The sequence below is a fragment of the Molothrus aeneus genome, chromosome 4, assembly GCF_037042795.1.
Source record: "Molothrus aeneus isolate 106 chromosome 4, BPBGC_Maene_1.0, whole genome shotgun sequence".
Taxonomy (NCBI): Eukaryota; Metazoa; Chordata; class Aves; order Passeriformes; family Icteridae; genus Molothrus; species Molothrus aeneus.
This window is the reverse complement of record NC_089649.1, coordinates 829,237-848,272: the sequence shown is the minus strand read 5'-3', so window position 1 is coordinate 848,272 and position 19,036 is coordinate 829,237. Positions and strand designations below refer to the sequence as shown.

Below are 19,036 nucleotides of genomic sequence, written 5' to 3'. Positions count from 1 at the left end.
TTCTGTCTGTGTACTCAACCACAAATCCATTACAGCCAGTGTTATTTGATATATCTTTCATATGGCAAGCATGAATTCTTAATTGCTCTAAAATTGAAGAGGATGACATGGCCTCTCTAATTTATGACTAAGGTTGCTAAATTGAGAAAGAATGAATGATGCTTGAGCTGACTGCTGTGTGTTTAACTGAAGCGTGTGTAGACTTCCCTGCAGTCTGTAACTGATTCCTATGAGAGAATTGCTTTTGTACTTTATTTTTTCTTTAGAAAAATAATTTTGATTTTCCCTTCATTCTCTTTAAAAGAGAGAAGGCAATGATTTCCCCAAACCTGATTTGTTTCCCCAATCTGGCTTTTATATTGTACTACCCCCTCAGTATTGATCCAATTTTCAGGACTGCCTGGGTCACATGTTTGTGTCATGCCTCATTTCTAACAGAACTTTTAAAACTAAAAATGAAACTTACTCAAAGGGTGTCTTAGTACTGAGAAAGATGCAGCTTTAACCTGCAATCTGCTTTGACTTTGAGTCATCACTTAATTTTAAGTTAAAGTTCATTTAATCTCTTTTATTAACTGGGTTTTTCTTTCTTTCCCCCCCTGCTCCCTCCCCCCTGCCCCTCCTTGAACTCTTCTCTGCCATCTGTCTTTCTCTTTAATGATCCCTCTCCCCGTTATTCCCTATATGTAGGGGGGTGGCTGATAGTGCTGTAGTAGTGCTCCATGCAGCTGGAACATGGAGTAAGATCCGAGTTTACTCCTTAGCTTTAGGGAGTATATGGAATGTTAGGGTTATTCATGTGCTAGTGTTATGCACTAGCTTCTTTTTGACCATGGGAATTTAGTATGATAAGGTATCACTTCCCAGAGTGATGGCTTCATCTGCCATTTATCCCTGCTAATGTTTTTTTGTGGACTGCAATCTCTTCCTCTCTCAGTCACGTCACTTAACAACACTTGGTAACAGAGGTGGAAGAGGAAAACTAATATCTGTATGCGTGGGCAACAAAATAATTCGTTTGAATTTTACATTTACTCTATATTAGTCATACAATTTTTTCACTTTCCTAAATGCACAATTCAGAAAGCATGTTTTTTGTCATGCAGTAGTTTTGTGTGCATTATTTGTGTATTGATAGACATACTCCTTCAAAAGGGAAAGGCTTTTCCGGTCCTGAAACAGCAGTGGCCCCATCCAGATGCCCTATTATGTAGCAAATAGGCAGAATAAGAGGCTGCTGTGATTCAGAAAAAGCTTTCTTATGAATTATTTGCTTCACTCTCTTGTATAGCCAAAATTATGTGAAATGTGCTGATTAAAAAAAATATGAAAAAAATTGGATTAAATAAGTGGATGAAAAAATAAATGTAATAAAAAGGTGGGAAAGAAGCAGAGTGGTATAATGGAAAAGGGTGTATTTTTACAATCTGTGGTTGCAAAGCCTGTGTCGGTGCTCTTGTCTTTCCAGGATTTTATGCTACAGACCTAAAGCTCAGAAATGTTCCCCTTCAGTTTCTTTCCTTTGCACTTATATTCATGCTAGTTCTCCAAAATCTCTTTTCCAGCGATTCCATAGTATTCTATAGCTGGGTTTGGGAACTGGCTCTTCCAGAGTTAATGTGATAATTGGCACTAATCTTTCTGTGCTGTCTGAATAACAACCTTAGATCTTCTTTATGATAGAAACAGCTGTTTTTACAGATAATCTTAATAATATCCTACTGGCTTTATCCTAGCACTGTTTCTTTGTTATCTTTGTGTTCACCTCCCAATGAGATTTACCTCTGCCTGTTTTTCCACTCCTTGGAGCTGTGGTTGTTCAAGTGAGAGAGGGCTGAAGTGAGATAGACTTTGTGATGGATTTACTGACCCACCAGGCACATTCAGTAAACTCAAAGTGAAAGAAGGAATTGCAACCATAGTAAAAAGAGAACCCACAAGAGCCAGAAGGGAGATTACTTGGTTTGGATCCTCACCTTTGGTTTGTCTGTGTTCTAGCAGTGAGCAGTGGGTTTGGCATTGCCGAGGCAAGCAGGGAGATAAGCTGAGGAGAACGTGGGACAGCAGGTGACCCAGCACTAATATTTTAGTGATGGACAGCAAAAAAAGGTGATCCTGGTGTTAAAGAATGCAATCCTGAATATTATGTCAATAATGAAAATAACTTAATCCTAAATAGTGTGTTTATGACAGCTTGCACAATGAGGAATGTGAAGGCTGCTGTAATTCAGTCAGAGCTCTCATTAGCTTCTGGGAGTTGTGGGGGAGTGTTTGTGTTGCTCTTAGCAGTAGCTTTAAAATGAGAAACTCTTCTTCCAGCAGTGTCATTGACTGCCTCAAACACACCCATTGTACTGGAGACTTGGACACATTCTCTGAAACATCACACAGAACTGTTTTGATAAAACTACTTCATGTACTTCAGGGGCAATTGCAGCACAAGCCAAGAGCATTAGTGCAACAATTGAGCATTTAGTGTCTCTTAAGCTCTTCTTTCATCTGTGCTCTAATATGTACAAAGAATGTATTTTGTGAAGGAAGCTCCCATTTTTCTCAACAAATCCCCAGACAATCGAAGCTGTAAAATGTTTTCATTTTCTTTTTTTCCCCCTTGTTAAAACCACAGAAACACGAACCTCTAAGGAATGAGCTAATGGTTGTACTACCCAGAGTTTTACCCTAAGCAAAGCCTAGAGGTATCTGAATGGCAGTAGACTAGGAGCCTGCATGTGTGAGACAGACTGGCATCCGTGGTGCATGGTGTGCTTCCAACTGGCGCTTGTGGCTCCTTCCCATCGTCCATCTCTGACCTGCACGGTGTGTCGAGTGTTGTGTTTTTACAGCATGTGGAATTCTTGTAGCTGTGTGGATAATGAATGGATGCAATGTTTGTTGCACAGAATGGTCAAGGGGGCAGTGGAAAAATCCCTGTGTTTGTTACTCCTGTTATAAGGGCTTTTCTCTATTGCAGGTCCTTCAGTAGCATTTCTGCGACTCCCCATTGTGCTGGTTCTTTATTAGTGGCTAGAAGTAGGCCTGACACCGTTCTGTCTCATCTACTCTTATTTTCACTTCCAGCAACCTGACATTACCATCCCACATCAGGCATGATCCTGTAATCAAACAGTAAAAAAAAAAAATTAAAAAAATTGGAAGTAGTTCTACACCTTTCCCAGGTGTAGAAGGATGTCCCCAGTATCAACCTGTTGGTATATGTGGAACTACAAAGAATTCAGCACAAGAGAAGTTCCAAGCAAAATGAAATGTTTTTATCCCTCTTATTTACCTAGTGCTAGAAGTAAGCTCCCTGTAGATGGCTTTCTACATCTCTAAGTTTTCCCAATGTGTTGCTGTGCAAGGTAACACAGAAAATCCAAAATACATAAATAAACATTTTATATAGTGACCCTCGCTCTTCTCATCTGACCAAACCCCAAATTTGCCTTCAAACCATAACAACATGCTGGGGTTTTTTTATATAAATTGGTGATAACCCCACTGATGGACTATGAATTATTCATGCATTCCAGAATGAAATTTGATTATTTTTTTAATATCCAAACCCATTTTTCTAAGAAATTATAGTTTATCAAATACCTAGAAAATTATATTGAGAATCTTAAAAAAACCCCAAAAAACTAAAAAACCTGAGCCATCCAATCAGAACTGGCTTTTTATTTTTGAATCATAAATAATATTTACTTGTGAAGTACTTAAAGAGTGCCAACTTTAAATGCAGCTTCTCGCAGGTACAGAGTAGTGATGTTTGCACTTTGCAATAGGTACACGTGTTCACATTTATTAATGTCTGCTGGTATTTTACCAACAGCAGCCCTGTGACATAAAACTTTCTGTCAAGAACTGTTGGGTAGCAGTTGCCAGTTTAATTAACAGTGAACTCAGCATGATGTGGTGCTTCACATGGGAGAAAGGCTTTTTCTCATTGTACCTCTTGAGCAAGAGCTCTATTAACATACGTTTGTACGTATGTGGGACGTAACCGAGGGAGCCAGTGGTGTGCTCTGGGTCTCACTGTCTGCCCTGATTTTGCAGCTTCCTGGTGAGTTTCATGGTGGACGCTCGCGGCGGCGCCATGCGGGGCTGCCGGCACAACGGGCTGCGCATCATCATCCCCCCGCGCAAGTGCACGGCGCCGACACGCGTGACGTGCCGCCTGGTGAAGCGCCACAGGCTGGCCACCATGCCACCCATGGTGGAGGGAGAAGGGCTGGCCAGCCGCCTCATCGAAGTGGGACCCTCTGGGGCTCAGTTCCTTGGGTAAGGGGGGCCACGTGGCCCGAAGGGAAACCTTCAGCCTCTTTGTGTGTTTGCCTTGCACTGAAATGGTTCCTTTGGCAAAGCTGAGCTGGACAGGATCCCTGTAGCACATGGTAACAAACAGAGCAGTTGTGTGAAATGCAGAGCAGCTGGCAGGGAATGAGTCTTAAAGCTTTTACACCTTTTTGTTCAACACAGGTATTTCAAACATGGTTAATGTACTTCCTTGGATATAATTGTTGCTTAGTGTTGTGATATTAGAGTGGGAAAAGACTTCTGCAGCCAGAAAAGGCAGCTCATGCTATACTTAAAAAATTAATAGCACTGCGCTGATTTAACACCCAAATGTGAGGCCTGCTACCTACACAACACAAGGTCCAGGAGTTTCTTTTAGAGTCTTGTGTTGTGGTATCAAAAATTTGGACTACAACGGAAGCACAGTGCTGTTGATTTTCCTGGGGTTGAAGTTGCTAGATTAAACAGTAGGACAACTCTGGATTTTCTTGGCCATTTCTTCCTTCCCACCCTGCAAAGCCCATAGAAAGATCAAATTTGTGTCTGCTGCTGAGCTCACTTTAGCAATATTCAGCTGAAAGCGGCAGTTATCTGCACTTTTGAAAATTTGTTTCACCAGCTATTCTGCCCTATCAACTGTGACATCCAAAAGTGGATGACTGAAGGAACCCCTTCTAATGCAGTAGAAAACTTCATTCAGAACCTGTAAAAAAAGTGGCTAGGCACACCAATAGTTTAAATCCATTTGGAAACAACTCAGTTGCTTTAAAATCCATTTTAACAGGCAGTCGTCAGAATCACCATCTTTGTTAGTGCTACCACTTATTCTTTTCCCATCTTGGTCATTTCTAAAAAGAAGGAGAAAGAAATCTAAAGAGCAGAAGAAATACTGTGCTGTCACATTCAGTCTTCCCATTATCTTTGTCACACACAAATGGATTTTAAGTATGTCTCCCATTCTTTTTAATTGGTTTTCCTATCTGATGAGAGTGTCTCCCCTGCAAGACAGGCATGTAGTGTAGTTTACTCATTCTCAGATCTTTATGCCCTTCCTGGAAGCCTTTTCCAAGGTGTTGTGCTGGCAGTGAGATCAAAAAATCACTGTACTGTTTGCAGGGGTGCATTCTAAGGTCCAGATCCTGCTTCCATTGAGTACACGGCCAAAACCCCCATGAGAAAGAAAAGATCCTAAATTAACAAATCTGATTTTCTGATTTGGGTCACCAAATTGTCATGGCTAGGACGGAACCTTATTCAGTGTACAGCCTAATTCCACTCTGTGGACCAGACAGTGGCACTGGCATTCTGGCACAAAAAATACATAAAGTTTATTTATGTTCTTTCTTTCACTGCTGCTTTGGATGTACTCAGTAAACTTCATCTGCCTACGGCTCCTCCCCCACTTAATGAGGGAGAAAGCTTGGTCAGCCGAATCCTTCAGCTGGGGCCTCCTGGGACCAAATTCCTTGGGTAGGAGAGACTTGAAACAAATTGATGGATGCTGACCTCCCCATTCTTCTCCTCCTTCTGCAATATGATTTTTTTATGTCATTATGCCCATGATATTGTCCCTTTCTATCATTTGAGATTTTGTACACTTAACCCTTAGTGGACCATTTTCCAACCTTTGTGGTTTGTGGTTTTGTTTTGGTGGTATGTTTGTATCTTTTTCTTCAAGTACTGTGGCCTTCATTTTTGTTTTGGCATGAAATCTTCCTAGTTCTGTGCTTGATGTCTGTAGCAAAGCAACCTGGATTGGGACCCCCCAAAAAAAAAAGAATCTACTGTAAATTTTAAACTCTTTTTTTTTATATCAAGGACTGATCAATCAATAAATTTTATGTTGGATACCACCAGTGTGATAGAACACATGACATTTACTGCATACCTGGTAACCTGTGTGAGTCGTTTAATGAGAGAAGTGTATCTACAAATATCTTTATATATTCTCTCTTATTTCTAAGAGTATGTATGTATATGTATATCTCAATACAGATATATTATATGTACACATATGTGTTGTATATATGTGTGTGTATATATATATATATGTGAGTGCATATGCTGGTGCAGATGTTGACTTGTAAGGCAACAAGGCAAATTCTTATCTCTTATACTGCAATAGTAACCCAATCAATCTCCTCAGACTTCCTGTATCTCTCCCAGGGTGTGAATCAGGAATAAATTCATTGGAATATATAGAATTACAAAGTGAAATTGGCACAGGACACAATTATTTCTGAATTGCAATGAAATTATTCTGATTTGCACTAGTATAAGTGAGATCAGAATTTGTCCCACTATTCCTATACATTACAGTAGATTCTCTTTGAAATGAAGTTGCACAGGTTAACCCAGACAGTAGTGACAAATAAAATGAGCATGAGTTTTTGATGGATTTGCAAAAACAATCACCAAATTTCCAGATAAGCACTGTTATCTTACCAAATCTCATTCACACTGTGGAAAGAGGTGAATGCACTTTCTCATCTGTCCTTCAGCACTTATTGGGTCCCTATAACAATCTAGTCTGTGTTAGTGACCTACTAGTTTAGGATTTTGCCAAAGTATTCCAGCTAAATAGGTAGAATTCCAGGTCACTTTGTAGCAGACTGAATAGAGTTGCTGTTAATCCTGTTTTTCCTCTCTCCCGTGTGCATTTAATGCGCTGTGTTGCTGTGCCAGGCCCGTGATTGTGGAGATTCCCCATTTTGCTGCCCTGCGTGGCAAGGAGAGAGAGTTGGTGATCCTGCGCAGCGAGAACGGGGACAGCTGGAAGGAGCATTTCTGTGAATACACCGAAGATGAACTGAACGAAATCCTGAATGGGATGGATGAAGGTATCCAGTGGCACTTGGTTCCTTACCCTGCTCCTGTGTTCCTTCTGCACCCTGGGTGTAGCAGCTTTTACCATGGTGCTCACTTCCCTTGTTGAAGCAGGGGGGCAGGATGTCTCCCTTCATGAAACTGACAATAGACTCCAGACTTGTGTTTTCTCCTGTTCCTTCTCATAGTGTTAAACAAAAAACTTCCACAGCAAACAACTTTCCAAAACAAGGCAATTATCATACTGATCCTTTCGGAGCAGCTCCATGTGTGGGAGGAAATGTCAGTCATGGGTACTCTTGCTTTTTTGAGAGAACAGAATGGCCTTGCACTGTCTAGGAGCTGCAAAAGTTGTTAATAATTTGTTTTGGGTTTTTTTTGCAAAAAAACTTCACAAATTCCAAAGTAAACAAGACAACTCACAGCATTAAAACTGAACTCATATTTTGATAGTGTTTTGAAGTTTTGTTTCGTTCATGCTACTTCAGGACATAGGTGAGAGAGAAGGGGCTGGAACCAATCCCTTTGCTTGTTTGGCTGATGATTTTGGAGGTGTTGCCAGTGTCTTCTGTTTGCTGCCTTCATCTGTCTGTCTGTTCTTTCTTGATTGCTCTGGTTTAGCTGAACACAGGCGTGTGTTTCCTTTTCCCATTATTTCTAGACAAAATACTTTGCCTAAGTTTCCCAAAACCGTGAAAAGCTTGAGTGCATTTTGAAGGTGGCTGTACTGTTTTTGTGAAATTCTGCTCTTCTGCCCTCAGTGCTTGACACTCCAGAGGAGCTTGAGAAGAAGCGGATCTGTCGCATCATCACGCGGGATTTCCCCCAGTACTTTGCAGTTGTGTCCCGGATCAAGCAGGACAGCAACCTCATCGGGCCCGAGGGAGGTGTGCTCAGCAGCACCGTGGTCCCACAGGTGCAGGCTGTCTTCCCAGAAGGGGCACTCACCAAGCGAATTCGCGTTGGCCTCCAGGTACACTGAAGCATGCACAGAGTTTTGGTTTTATTTTTGGTGACAAATCACCTTTTTTGAATGGACAACCAGCATATCCACCTTGTTGTGTTGTTTGTTATCTACAACACTTACAGTAAAAGTAATAAAAGAAAAAAATCCATGCAAAATCAAAGCAAGTGGTAAAGCTTTGGGTTTTCCACTTAGTTCAGATTCTTGTCTATTAACTGTGTATATAACTTTGGGAAGAAATTTTGGTGATTATGCTGATATTAGTGTCAGGTCATAGAATTTCCTAAGTACTTCATATGAAAGGCATCAGAGAAGTACAAAGTGCTGCAACAATTAAACATGCTAAACTATTATTAAATATACAGATTTTCAGTGTGAATGAACCAGTATAACAATTCACTTCCCACAGAGAGGGAAGTCTTTATCTCCATCCTGTCCTGCTGCTGCATGCATCCATGATTTACCTCTTCCAGGAAACTGTGGTTGTTTAAATCCTGGGACTAGCTGAATAGCACCATAAAACAGCCAGAGTAACCAGGTTATCATTTGCTAGTGGTTAAGTTAATTTAAATTAATGCTGTAAAAATCTGATAAGCAACGAGAAAGGAGATAGGAAGAAGAGGCAGGCATGGGAAAATTTAAAAAGTGAGGTCTCCCCTTCTCACTGGCAGTCAGTTCTTCTGTCTGCAGATTTTTATAGGAAATTGTGCAATTTGAAAAGATAAGGGGTTTGTGGGCAATATACAGACCCAGTTCTCTACACATCATTAAACTGCTTTCAAGTAACTGCTATGTTATTTCCTGTTGCTTTGGAAAGGCACAACCTATGCACACTGAACTTACCAAGAAGATTTTGGGCAACAAGGCTACCTTCAGTCCCATAGTCACGCTGGAGCCCAGGAGAAGGAAGTTCCACAAGCCCATCACGATGACAATTCCCGTGCCCAAGGCCTCCAGCGAGGGGCTCATGAATGGCTACGGAGGCGACACGCCCACACTGAGGTTACTGTGCAGCATAACAGGTGGGATGCCAGTCCTGGAGCTCTCCTTGATCTTCCTGAAACTGTCAGGCCCTGGGGCTGCAAAGGCTGAACTGATTACACACAGAGGAAGCTGGATGGGGCGAGAAGCTGTGAAAATATGCTACTTTCCAAACAATTCCTTTATACCAGAAATAACAGTTGTTGTTTGCACTAAAAAAACATGTGTAATATAATCACAGACTTGGGGTTTGGTGATTTTTTCGCATTTTCCTTACAGTTTGCTTCTTGAGAAACAACATACCTCTGCCTGGCAAAGTAAGAGTAGTGCAGGCTTACTGTTGCAGTTTACTTTGGAGGAAAATACTGGAGTTAAACACTTGACTTGCCATGGTTCCCAAGTGATTAGCATCTCCTTCAGTCTCCCTTAAGAGACAGAAATGGGCTGCAAGTGTTTAATTTAATTAATTAATTTAATCCTGTGCTACAGGGCTCAGCATTTAAAAATCATTTGGATACTTGGTATTTTCAGGGTAAGCCTATCCAGTCCTACTAGCATTAGTGGAAGACTGTAGACCCAAGGAGAAAGTATATCTGGGATTATTACCTTTTTCACAGCAATTAAAAACTGTAAAGAATTTCTTAGAAGCAAAAAAGTTGCAGACTTGCTTGGTTTTGATTTTATTTTTAAACCTCTATATTTTCAGGAGGAACTACTCCTGCTCAATGGGAAGACATCACTGGGACAACACCACTGACCTTTGTTAATGAATGTGTTTCCTTCACGACAAATGTGTCTGCCAGGTACCTACACAACCAAACAGGACTTTTAGAGGAATACTCTCAAATACATGCCTTTGTTCTGCAAATATTTCTGTTAAATGATTTTAGTTTAGAGAAGAATGAACAGAGAGATTGATTATTATTCAAATTTCCATGTAAACAGAAATCCCTTATTTGGGTACCTCACACATACATCTTGTAAGAGATATTACTTCTGGAATATCCAAAACTGAGAGGTCAGGCAGAAAAGGACCCTAGGTGTACCAAACTGGGGTCTAGAAGCCTCTCTTCCATACATCTCTTCTTGTCATGAGATTTAACTGCTCTCTTACTGAAAACAGATTTTCATTTAAAAAAAAAGAGTAATATAAATGAATGTAGGTATGTATTTTAGTTTGTGTTCATGATGCATATCACAGAAATGCCCAAAAATCTCCTCCTCTGTAACAGGAGATGCAATCTGTGACCTGGAAAATATTTCATCTAGGCTGTGTACTCCACCAAACAGTTAAAAAAATCATGAATAACTTGCCCATGAAATTCAGTGCAAACATTCATTATCTGGGGCAGTTATGCTGTTAATTAGGTTTGTTATTTATCGAAATAGTGTATTCAGTGTTAAAATGCAGTCCAACCTCCAGATTAACATTAGGTGAAATACGGTATTACTTTTTTTATCCTTTCTCAGTTCAGAACAGGCTGTTTTCCCCCTGCTGTTTGCTGATGCATGTTTCTGTTGGGTGTAACTGAGGCTTTTCACTGTAGCAGCAGTGGCCACAAGAGGGGGATCTTACAGTGTATTCTGCTCAGTGCTGCTGCTGCAGAGGTCTGTGCAAAGGCAGGAATCAAAGGCTGATTTAAAAACCAACTGTGGAAACAAGACACAGAGTTTGAGAGGTCCAAATCCCTAAAACTGTCAAGTCCCCAACATCAGGGGACTACATGTGATAGCCAGAATGAGGGTGACACTTTATAGTCTTACAATTCATATTTCTAGTAGATCTTTCTTAATCCTGATGATGACAGGAAAATTGATCACTATTGTTCATGTTCTGTGATACAGGCAGGGTTCCATGTAGAGATTTTAATGGGTTCTGCCTCTTCTTTTTAATCCAAATGAATGTTCAAGTATCTACTTTGCCCCAAACATGATTTAAAATGCTGGTACAGTTTAAAAAGGGGTTTTTCATCTAATGTCTGATTATTTGCTATTCACAGTAATTTTTTTATGTCTAGTTAAGCATTAATGATGGACAACAATTTTACCGTTCATAAAACTAATTCTGTCCAAGATGAGCTTGGGAAAGAGATATACTTGCCATGTGAATTACACTGAAGACTTGGAGGCACAGTGTTTGTTTTCCATTTCCTGAGCTGCAGCTTTTAAAAGACTTAATATCTGTTGGGGCTTTTTAGCCCCTGGTGTTTGACAGCAAATCACTGAGGCATCTGGTGGTTTCTCAGAGGATGTGGCCTCTCCACTTGTAGCCCAGCACAGCATAATTCTCCCACGCAGGAAAAGGAAAGGATCAGTATGCAGAGCCTTTCTGTAGCACACATGCTTTCCCTCTTGCAAATGTCAGCAGCCTGGGGTTTTGGGCAGTGTGTTTGTTAAGCATTCTTAAGATGAGCACAGCATGGAATTTGCTGCTATTCAGCTGCAGATAAGTAAGTGCAGAGCAGCCACACTCCAAAGGTGTGCTTTGGACTTCTAATGCCACGTAATCCACCATGAGGAATAACATCCCTACAGATCAGAGCAGCTTTTGAGCTGTCTCTGACCCCTCCTGACTTCCGCCTTCATCCACCAGCTGGGAAACTTGAGCTTTCCACCCACACAGTGGATTTTATTGAATAGAAATGGCATCAGCTCCAGAGAAACTCAAGTGGTAGCTGGGAAAGAAGGCAGGACGTGTTACTCCTTGGAAAATGCTTGGTGACTAAATTCACATAGAAATAGTTTCTGATTCTGCATGCAGCTTTGCACAGTGGACAAAGTCATTTATGTTCACCTAAAGACCTCAGGTTTTGCTGTTGTATGTAAGGAATTGACTGCCATTTCCTTTAAGTTGGGTGGGAGACAAAAACCAAAAGTGACAATTCTTTTTTTACTCCTCTGACTTATCTCCCATTGCTCTGGTTACCAGCTAGTGCTGCCAGGATGGGAAAACACAGAATTTCCTTTCTTAAAACCTTCTCTGCTGATGGCGCAACTTTTCATTTTCTTTTACAGATTTTGGTTGATAGACTGTCGTCAGACACAAGAATCTGTTACTTTTGCTTCCCAAGTATACAGAGAAATTATCTGTGTCCCCTACATGGCCAAATTTGTGGTGTTTGCCAAATCTCATGATCCCATTGAAGCACGGTTAAGATGTTTCTGCATGACAGATGACAAGGTGGATAAAACTCTAGAACAACAAGAAAACTTTGCTGAAGTTGCCAGAAGCAGGGATGTAGAGGTACTGTGCAAGACTTTAAGTTTTCTCCATTTTCTACTGTCTGCTTTTAAGCTAGTATTTTCCACCTTCTATCTGCCACAAGGACTGAAAAATAATCTGTCAACAAGTACTGTCACAATGCAGTATCAACAGCCATGATAAAATGGAAACTTGGACTTTTGTCAGGTGTAAGGAAAAAGTAGTGAGGAAACCTTATTCCCAGAGGGCAACAGACAAACTCAGCCCACAGGGCTAAAGGGAGAGGGTTGGAGCCAAAAATGATGGCTAAATCCTGACTTCCAGCAAACCCATCAATGCACATCACTAACCTGAAAGGCAGCTGACAGGGGTCGCTGTTTGTCAGCACATTCACATACCAAGAAGTTCAAGTAGCAGGTTTGATTAATATTCTGCTTTATGAAAATAAAATTACATTAAATCTGTTGCTGAGCAGGCAAAACCTTTCCTTTGTGGAATTCAGCAAACTGCCTGCTAAATGCAGTTTTTCTGACTCTGTCAGCTTCCTTAGAAGGGATGACAAATTGAAGGTGCTTTAACTTACGTGGCACATTCTGCTTAGTTCTGTCTCTTTTCCATGAGAATCCCACCTTTAAAAGAATTGTCCTTGCTGTTCCTGAAGCTCTGACAGGTATCTCTTGTGCAGATCAGCAAGACAAAATATGAGCTTATCAAACTGAATGACAAGGCTGAATTTCTGGGAAGTAAGGATGAGCCACAAATGTATTTGCAGTTTGAATGGAATATTTCCCAAACTGCTGATCTGATATTCAACCATGCGGAGGGGCCATAACAACAGCAATCTGAAGATACAAGCAGTGCCATTATAGAGAGATTTCAGAGAGATATTTACCTGAGGCCTGCCTTTCAAAAGCTCTTAGGCCTCTACAGATCCAGCTGAAATAAATGGACTCAGTAGGCACACACTCTGTGTTCTGACAGCTGAAGAGAATATTTATTTGACTGTGGTGATGAGGCCAGGTTAGCAAAGTATGCTAAAATTGGAGTCAATCAAAAATCAAAATTAAAATCTATATTTAAAAGTTTCCCTGGATTTATGACACTGAGTAATATACTGTTGTCATTTAAAGTACTGCACTATTGTTACTAAATTAGCAATCTGGTCTCTTTGGAATTTAATAATCTGATATGTTTCCACACATTTTAGGTCACTGTACATAACAAATCTTGTAAACGCTGACAAGTCCTAATAATTCCACAAACTGATTTGTACTGTTGTAGAGCTATCCTTAAGAAGCAATCCCAATCACCTCCCAAGGATTAGTTAACTGTTTGCTTTTTTTCCTTTCCAACAGGTGTTAGAAGGAAAACCCATCTATGTTGACTGCTTTGGCAATCTAGTGCCACTCACAAAGAGTGGGCAGCACCATATATTCAGTTTCTTTGCCTTCAAAGAAAATAGACTTCCTCTGTTTGTTAAGGTAATGTTGCTGGCTCCTTTTTGGATATTTCAAGTTATCACTTCACCATATTTTTTGTGAACAAAGGAAAGCCAAACTATTAATTTATATAAATTCCCAACTGGAACCTAATTTTATCCCAGCACTATTCCACTTAAAAAAACTTTTTTTATGAGTAGGAAAATTTGTAAAATAAAAGCCAAAGTAAAAACCCTTCATTCCTCTCAAATTAAGTAATGTATTAACCCACTGTGGTCAGAAGGGCTGCTGTCACTGAGCCACCATCACCACCTCTTCTGAGACGGAGATTAGAAAGCACTGGAAACCTCTTCCACAGACTTTTCCTTCTACCCAGGAATTCCCACTACAAAGAAGGAAACTATTGCTGCTATATAAATAACACTCTTAGAGAAATTATTTTTGAATGGAAACTTCCAGTAAGTGGAGAAAATCAACCCACTCTGTCACTGTGTTGTATTTGCTGTGTGCTGCTAGACAAATGTTAAACTTTCTCCCTCCTTACCAGCAATATTTTGTAAGCTTATTTTAATTTACACCTTTATCTGTGCCACTGCCTTCCTTTGGCTTTGCAGATTCCCCCCCTGTTGAATTTTCCACCAACAACATTCAATATATATTGAATACACAAACACATCCATATGTACATTTACAAACAACGGGGGGAAAAAGTGAAAACACATTATTTTTGCCTAAGTGAACTTTTTCTCCCCATCTGGTCCCTCCTGATGAACAGTTTTTGAGAGACACAAGCAGGTCACACAGCAGAGCAGCAGGTTAAATGTGTTTATTTTTCCTGTGCCAGGTCCGAGATAGCACTCAAGAGCCCTGTGGACGATTATCATTCATGAAGGAGCCAAAATCTACCAGAGGCCTCGTTCATCAAGCCATATGTAATTTAAACATCACTTTACCCATTTACACAAAGGTACTGTGAAATTATACCCAGCTGCAGGCATCAGCATTATCATGCAAACAAGAAATGAGGAGGAGGGCAAAACAGGGTTAAAGCTTTGTGGGCAGGGGCTTGAAAAAGGAAAAAATTCCATGCAAGGGCTTTTGGTGTCTTGAGTTTGGTACTCCTAATGCCAGTGTTGGGAGACATAGTCAAGTATTTCCTGAGGTCTCAGAAGAGATGAGTGGGAGTGCCCTCAGTGAGTAAACACTTGTTTCCTTAGAAAGTGTCAGTTTATGTTTATTCTCTGAAAACACAAGGGGTTTTTTCCTTTCCTGGTTGGATTAGAAGCTGCATGCCTTTTAGAGATGTATTTGCCCAAAATGATGATAATTTTCTTCTCAGCATTTTTAGAATATAGTAGATCTTTATTATAGCATTTTAGTATAATTTTTAAGCAAAGCATCTCAACATTTTTGTGACTTGAAATGGTAATAGTTGTTGAATATTTTAAGTGTTTATATATGCCAATTTATGGGTAAAAAAGCATGTATACATTTAAAGTTTTGGTACAAAGAAGGATCACTAGACATCTAACTTTTCAGTTTGTATTTTGCTCGGTTCTATAGCCTTTTGTGTTTAAATTGACAGTTCAGTTTTGCTGCTTTTTGTCATAAGAAATCAACTGCAGAAATGTGCTGCATTTTCCTCTTTTCTGTTAAATGTTGTGGGAAGTTACTTTTTCCTATTCTCTTCTAAAAAAAATTTGCCTTTTGCCTGCTCTATTTCCCCCTTCTCTTTTTGCATGGCGCTTTGGGACCAAAAGGAATCAGATTCAGATCCAGAACCAGAAGAGGTAATGTTGCTAAATCAGCATGTTGTTGCCCACACACATTGCTCAAACACAACTAACAGGCACAACTCAGAACTGATCCTTAGCTCAGTGCTACAGACACAGCAGAGGGCCTTGCACAGACTCACTTTGGGAATGGGCAGAGTTGAATTTTGCCTATGTTAAAATGGCCAGTCTTCTCCATTTATAACATCCAGTAGATGGATATTACACTTTGCTGAGCTGGGTGATGGACATCCAGTACAGAATCAGTGTTAACCCAGAAGTAACAAGTAAAGGTTTAGAATGTTCATCTTTAGCACTAACTAAATTGTATCAGCTCCCCCCTGAGCTCCCAGCCCGGTCTGGCACTTAGAGATGTTCCTTAAGCTCTGACTCGTGCACTGATGAGGAATGTTAGAAAAGCGCCCTCATATTTTGATGGTGTTCAGCTGTTGGGCACACTGTGAGATTAGCCAGCTCCCCAGAGATGATGGACATCTTTCCCATGCACTGCACAACAGATCCAGCAGCTCTGTGGCATGGCTTGCAGTTCTCTATTATCATTATAAAAATATTTACCATTCCTATGGTAAATATGACTTCTATTTTTTATAGGAAACTAAAGCACAAAAAGACAAGCTCATTGATGGCTATAAGCTTTTTAAACTATTTTTGTTGACTTCATTAATTTATATATTAATAATATTAATTAGTATGCTGACATAAATCTGGACTGATCTGGAAGAACTGAAAGTGAGGGAAGCTAGGACATGTTAGGGATGCAAGGTAGGCAATGTAGGACAATGTGTGCATCAGAGGAATCCAGGCTATTACAGATCTGTTACACACACTGCTGGCTGTGAGATGTAATTATGTGAGCCTAAAGGATTGCCAGGCATGCATGAACACGCACGTATGGCCAGGGATTTCCTTCTGTTCAGTGTCAGCTCATGGAAAGGCAAGGGTTTCTAACATCTTGACTAAGACAGCATATTGTATTTATCTTTATAAAGAATAGTTTGAACTGTGTAAACCTTTTCAGCACTCACTAAAACCCTTGAGGGTTTTACCATGTGCCAGTATCTTGTACCAGCAGTACTGCACAGCTGATTGGCATTCTTCACAGTTGTCCTACCACAAGTTTGTATAGGAAATTAAAGCTTTAATGCTACTTCTGAGCAAATTTTTCCACAGCTAAATTTAAACAACATGTACTGGTGTGGACAAATGCTAGCAGAACTGAAATAAACTGAAATTACAAAGCTACCTCAAAAATTTGCTTTTTCAATTTTCATGGCCTGAGATTGTGTTCTGTTCAATTCTTTTTTGACAAGGACTGTGTTATCTTTTGAATAACAGTAAAATTGTATGGGTTTTTTTGATGTGTACCCAAATAACTCTGAAAAATCACAAAAGGGGCCTGTGAGGGCCATCACAGCTTCCATTTAAAGGTATCAATAGCCATTAGTGGCATCCAGCCCCATGTCATGCCTTGGGCAGTTCTGCCATCATTGGTGCACCTGCATTTCATCATCACTGAGCACAGAGGCAAAAATGCAGTTCATGCTCTCAGAATGAATGTGTCCAAGGAAACACAATGCATGAAACTTCCTGGTTGCCTTCCAGATGGACCAAATGCCTTCACTATTTTGCTTTAGACAGGAAGAAATAAATTAAGAGCAATGTAACCACACACCTGGTAATGCAAAAGTTTAGGTCCTCTATGATTGCTAAGAGCATTTAAAGAAAATACACTGCAACATTTTGCATCTACTGTTGACCATAACTATAGTGAAGTAACCATTTTCTTGGTATTTGAGACCCTAAATAAATTAACTTTTACTGTTCTTTTTACTATTATTTTACTGCTTTTACTGTTATTTTAAATGCATTCTTGGTTCCATTTAAGTCCATGCGTCTCTATACAACTAGCATTTCACCTGTGGCTTCTGTATGGCAATTATATTTGAAGTTTTAAATCTCCTGATTTTTCCTCTTCCAGGTTGATATGACTTCAGAAAAAAGTAAGATTTTTTTTTCTTTGAGAATGTTATAATGCAATTTGTATGAGAGATGATAAGAGTAAAGATAAGCATGAAAAAGCTAAGTTTTAACTGCTATTGCTAATTACATCAATACTTTAAATACGTAATGAAAACCAATTTAATATCTCAGCAGCTATCCAATTCAGTACAATTAACACGTAAATTAATAAGTAATACAGTTAAAAACCGTTCATCTAAGCCTTTACTTTCCTCTGACATCCCTAGTGAACCTGCTACTGCTATTTTGCTTGTATGAATGCTCATCCCTCCGTTTTTTTTTTTTGTTTTCTCCATTTGTTGACACACATTCTTGCCTCTTATTTGAGACAAATGACAGTATCACTTTTAATGAAAACCTAATGAGGACTCCCATCTATTTTGTTAATCTCAAGGAGTACAACCATGCCAAAAAGTGATACTGTCCAAAGGAATCAGCCTGTTTAACCCTCCCTCCCTTGCCCCACCCTTTACTGTGGTGAAATATGGCTGGAAATCTGACCTGACAGCTTGGCATAGCACAAACACCCTCTGTACACGCCCAATCAGGCTGTGACCATGAGAGACCATGGGCGAGGGGTTCACAAACATCTCCTTTATGGGAGAGGCAAATCAAATTAATCTCTGCACACACAGAAGTGTCTCTAATGAGAGCTGCTTCCAAATGCAGCCATTTATTGGATCTGTTCAGGAAAAGCATGACATCTGCCATGTTTCCAGTTTGGAATGCAACATATCACCTCCTCTGCAGTTAAAGTGCGGTGTCTTGCGTTGTCCTCCTGCCACTTCCTCACTGCCCTCTCTGCCAGGGCCCCAGAGAACCCCAGGGAGTGTTCCTGCTCTAGCCACACACTGTCTGGATAGCACTTGCAATTTATTTCCCGCTGGAGTTGCATTGCTTCAGGCTGATTAACTCGATTATTGGCCAGTGAAAGAGTCATGCATTTGATATTTATGAAAGTCCATATTACAAATTTACAAAATTACTGGCTGGCATTTCAACATGCACCAGACTGTTCATTGTAAAGCAGCAGCACCAAAAGACCACATTTTCAGCACCACAATACCCTGCAGCAATCTGGCTCTAATTAATGTACAGCACAAATATTTAGCATTCGTTACACTCAGGAGAACAGCGTAGCAAAATGGATCTTTTTTACAAATAAAGACAGATAATTATGTTTTGCTTAAGGTCTCCTTATTTGCATTAGTTCTTTGACTTTCACTGGGGTGCTGAAATGTGCAGTTCCATGTGACATGCTACCTCTAAAGGGAAAATGTCCATCTGTGATTCCTAAGTATTGTGTTCTGTTTGTAACTTGCTTCAGTTCTCCAGTGTTTTGTTCTGTTCAATATCCATTTTCTGCTAGTCCTTGCTGAAATGAAATATTACCAGCAGGCAGCTATGACATAATGGGAATTATCTGCAGCTATCTTCCTGTATATTGATTGCCAGATTAGACAAATATTTCACCACAGTATGTTTACAGTATTTTCATGTACCTTTAATTTATATGAAT

General features: G+C 40.0%; 1 protein-coding gene across 32 annotated transcripts in view; it reads left to right on the top strand.

Annotated features, from left to right (window-relative positions):
- ANK2 (ankyrin 2) overlaps nucleotides 1–19,036 on the top strand; it is a 275,430-nt gene that overhangs the window by 236,678 nt on the left and 19,716 nt on the right. For 17 of the 32 annotated variants that reach the window (XM_066549303.1, XM_066549305.1, XM_066549308.1 and 14 more), the window contains 11 exons: nucleotides 4,054–4,278; nucleotides 5,665–5,763; nucleotides 6,979–7,133; nucleotides 7,881–8,092; nucleotides 8,901–9,105; nucleotides 9,771–9,867; nucleotides 12,080–12,308; nucleotides 13,622–13,747; nucleotides 14,550–14,672; nucleotides 15,466–15,495; nucleotides 17,477–17,498. In XM_066549303.1, coding sequence (XP_066405400.1) covers nucleotides 4,054–4,278; nucleotides 5,665–5,763; nucleotides 6,979–7,133; nucleotides 7,881–8,092; nucleotides 8,901–9,105; nucleotides 9,771–9,867; nucleotides 12,080–12,308; nucleotides 13,622–13,747; nucleotides 14,550–14,672; nucleotides 15,466–15,495; nucleotides 17,477–17,498 — 1,523 coding nt within the window. The remainder of the gene's footprint in view (nucleotides 1–4,053; nucleotides 4,279–5,664; nucleotides 5,764–6,978; nucleotides 7,134–7,880; nucleotides 8,093–8,900; nucleotides 9,106–9,770; nucleotides 9,868–12,079; nucleotides 12,309–13,621; nucleotides 13,748–14,549; nucleotides 14,673–15,465; nucleotides 15,496–17,476; nucleotides 17,499–19,036) is intronic. The other 15 variants (XM_066549331.1, XM_066549325.1, XM_066549315.1 and 12 more) reach the window with 3 other exon arrangements.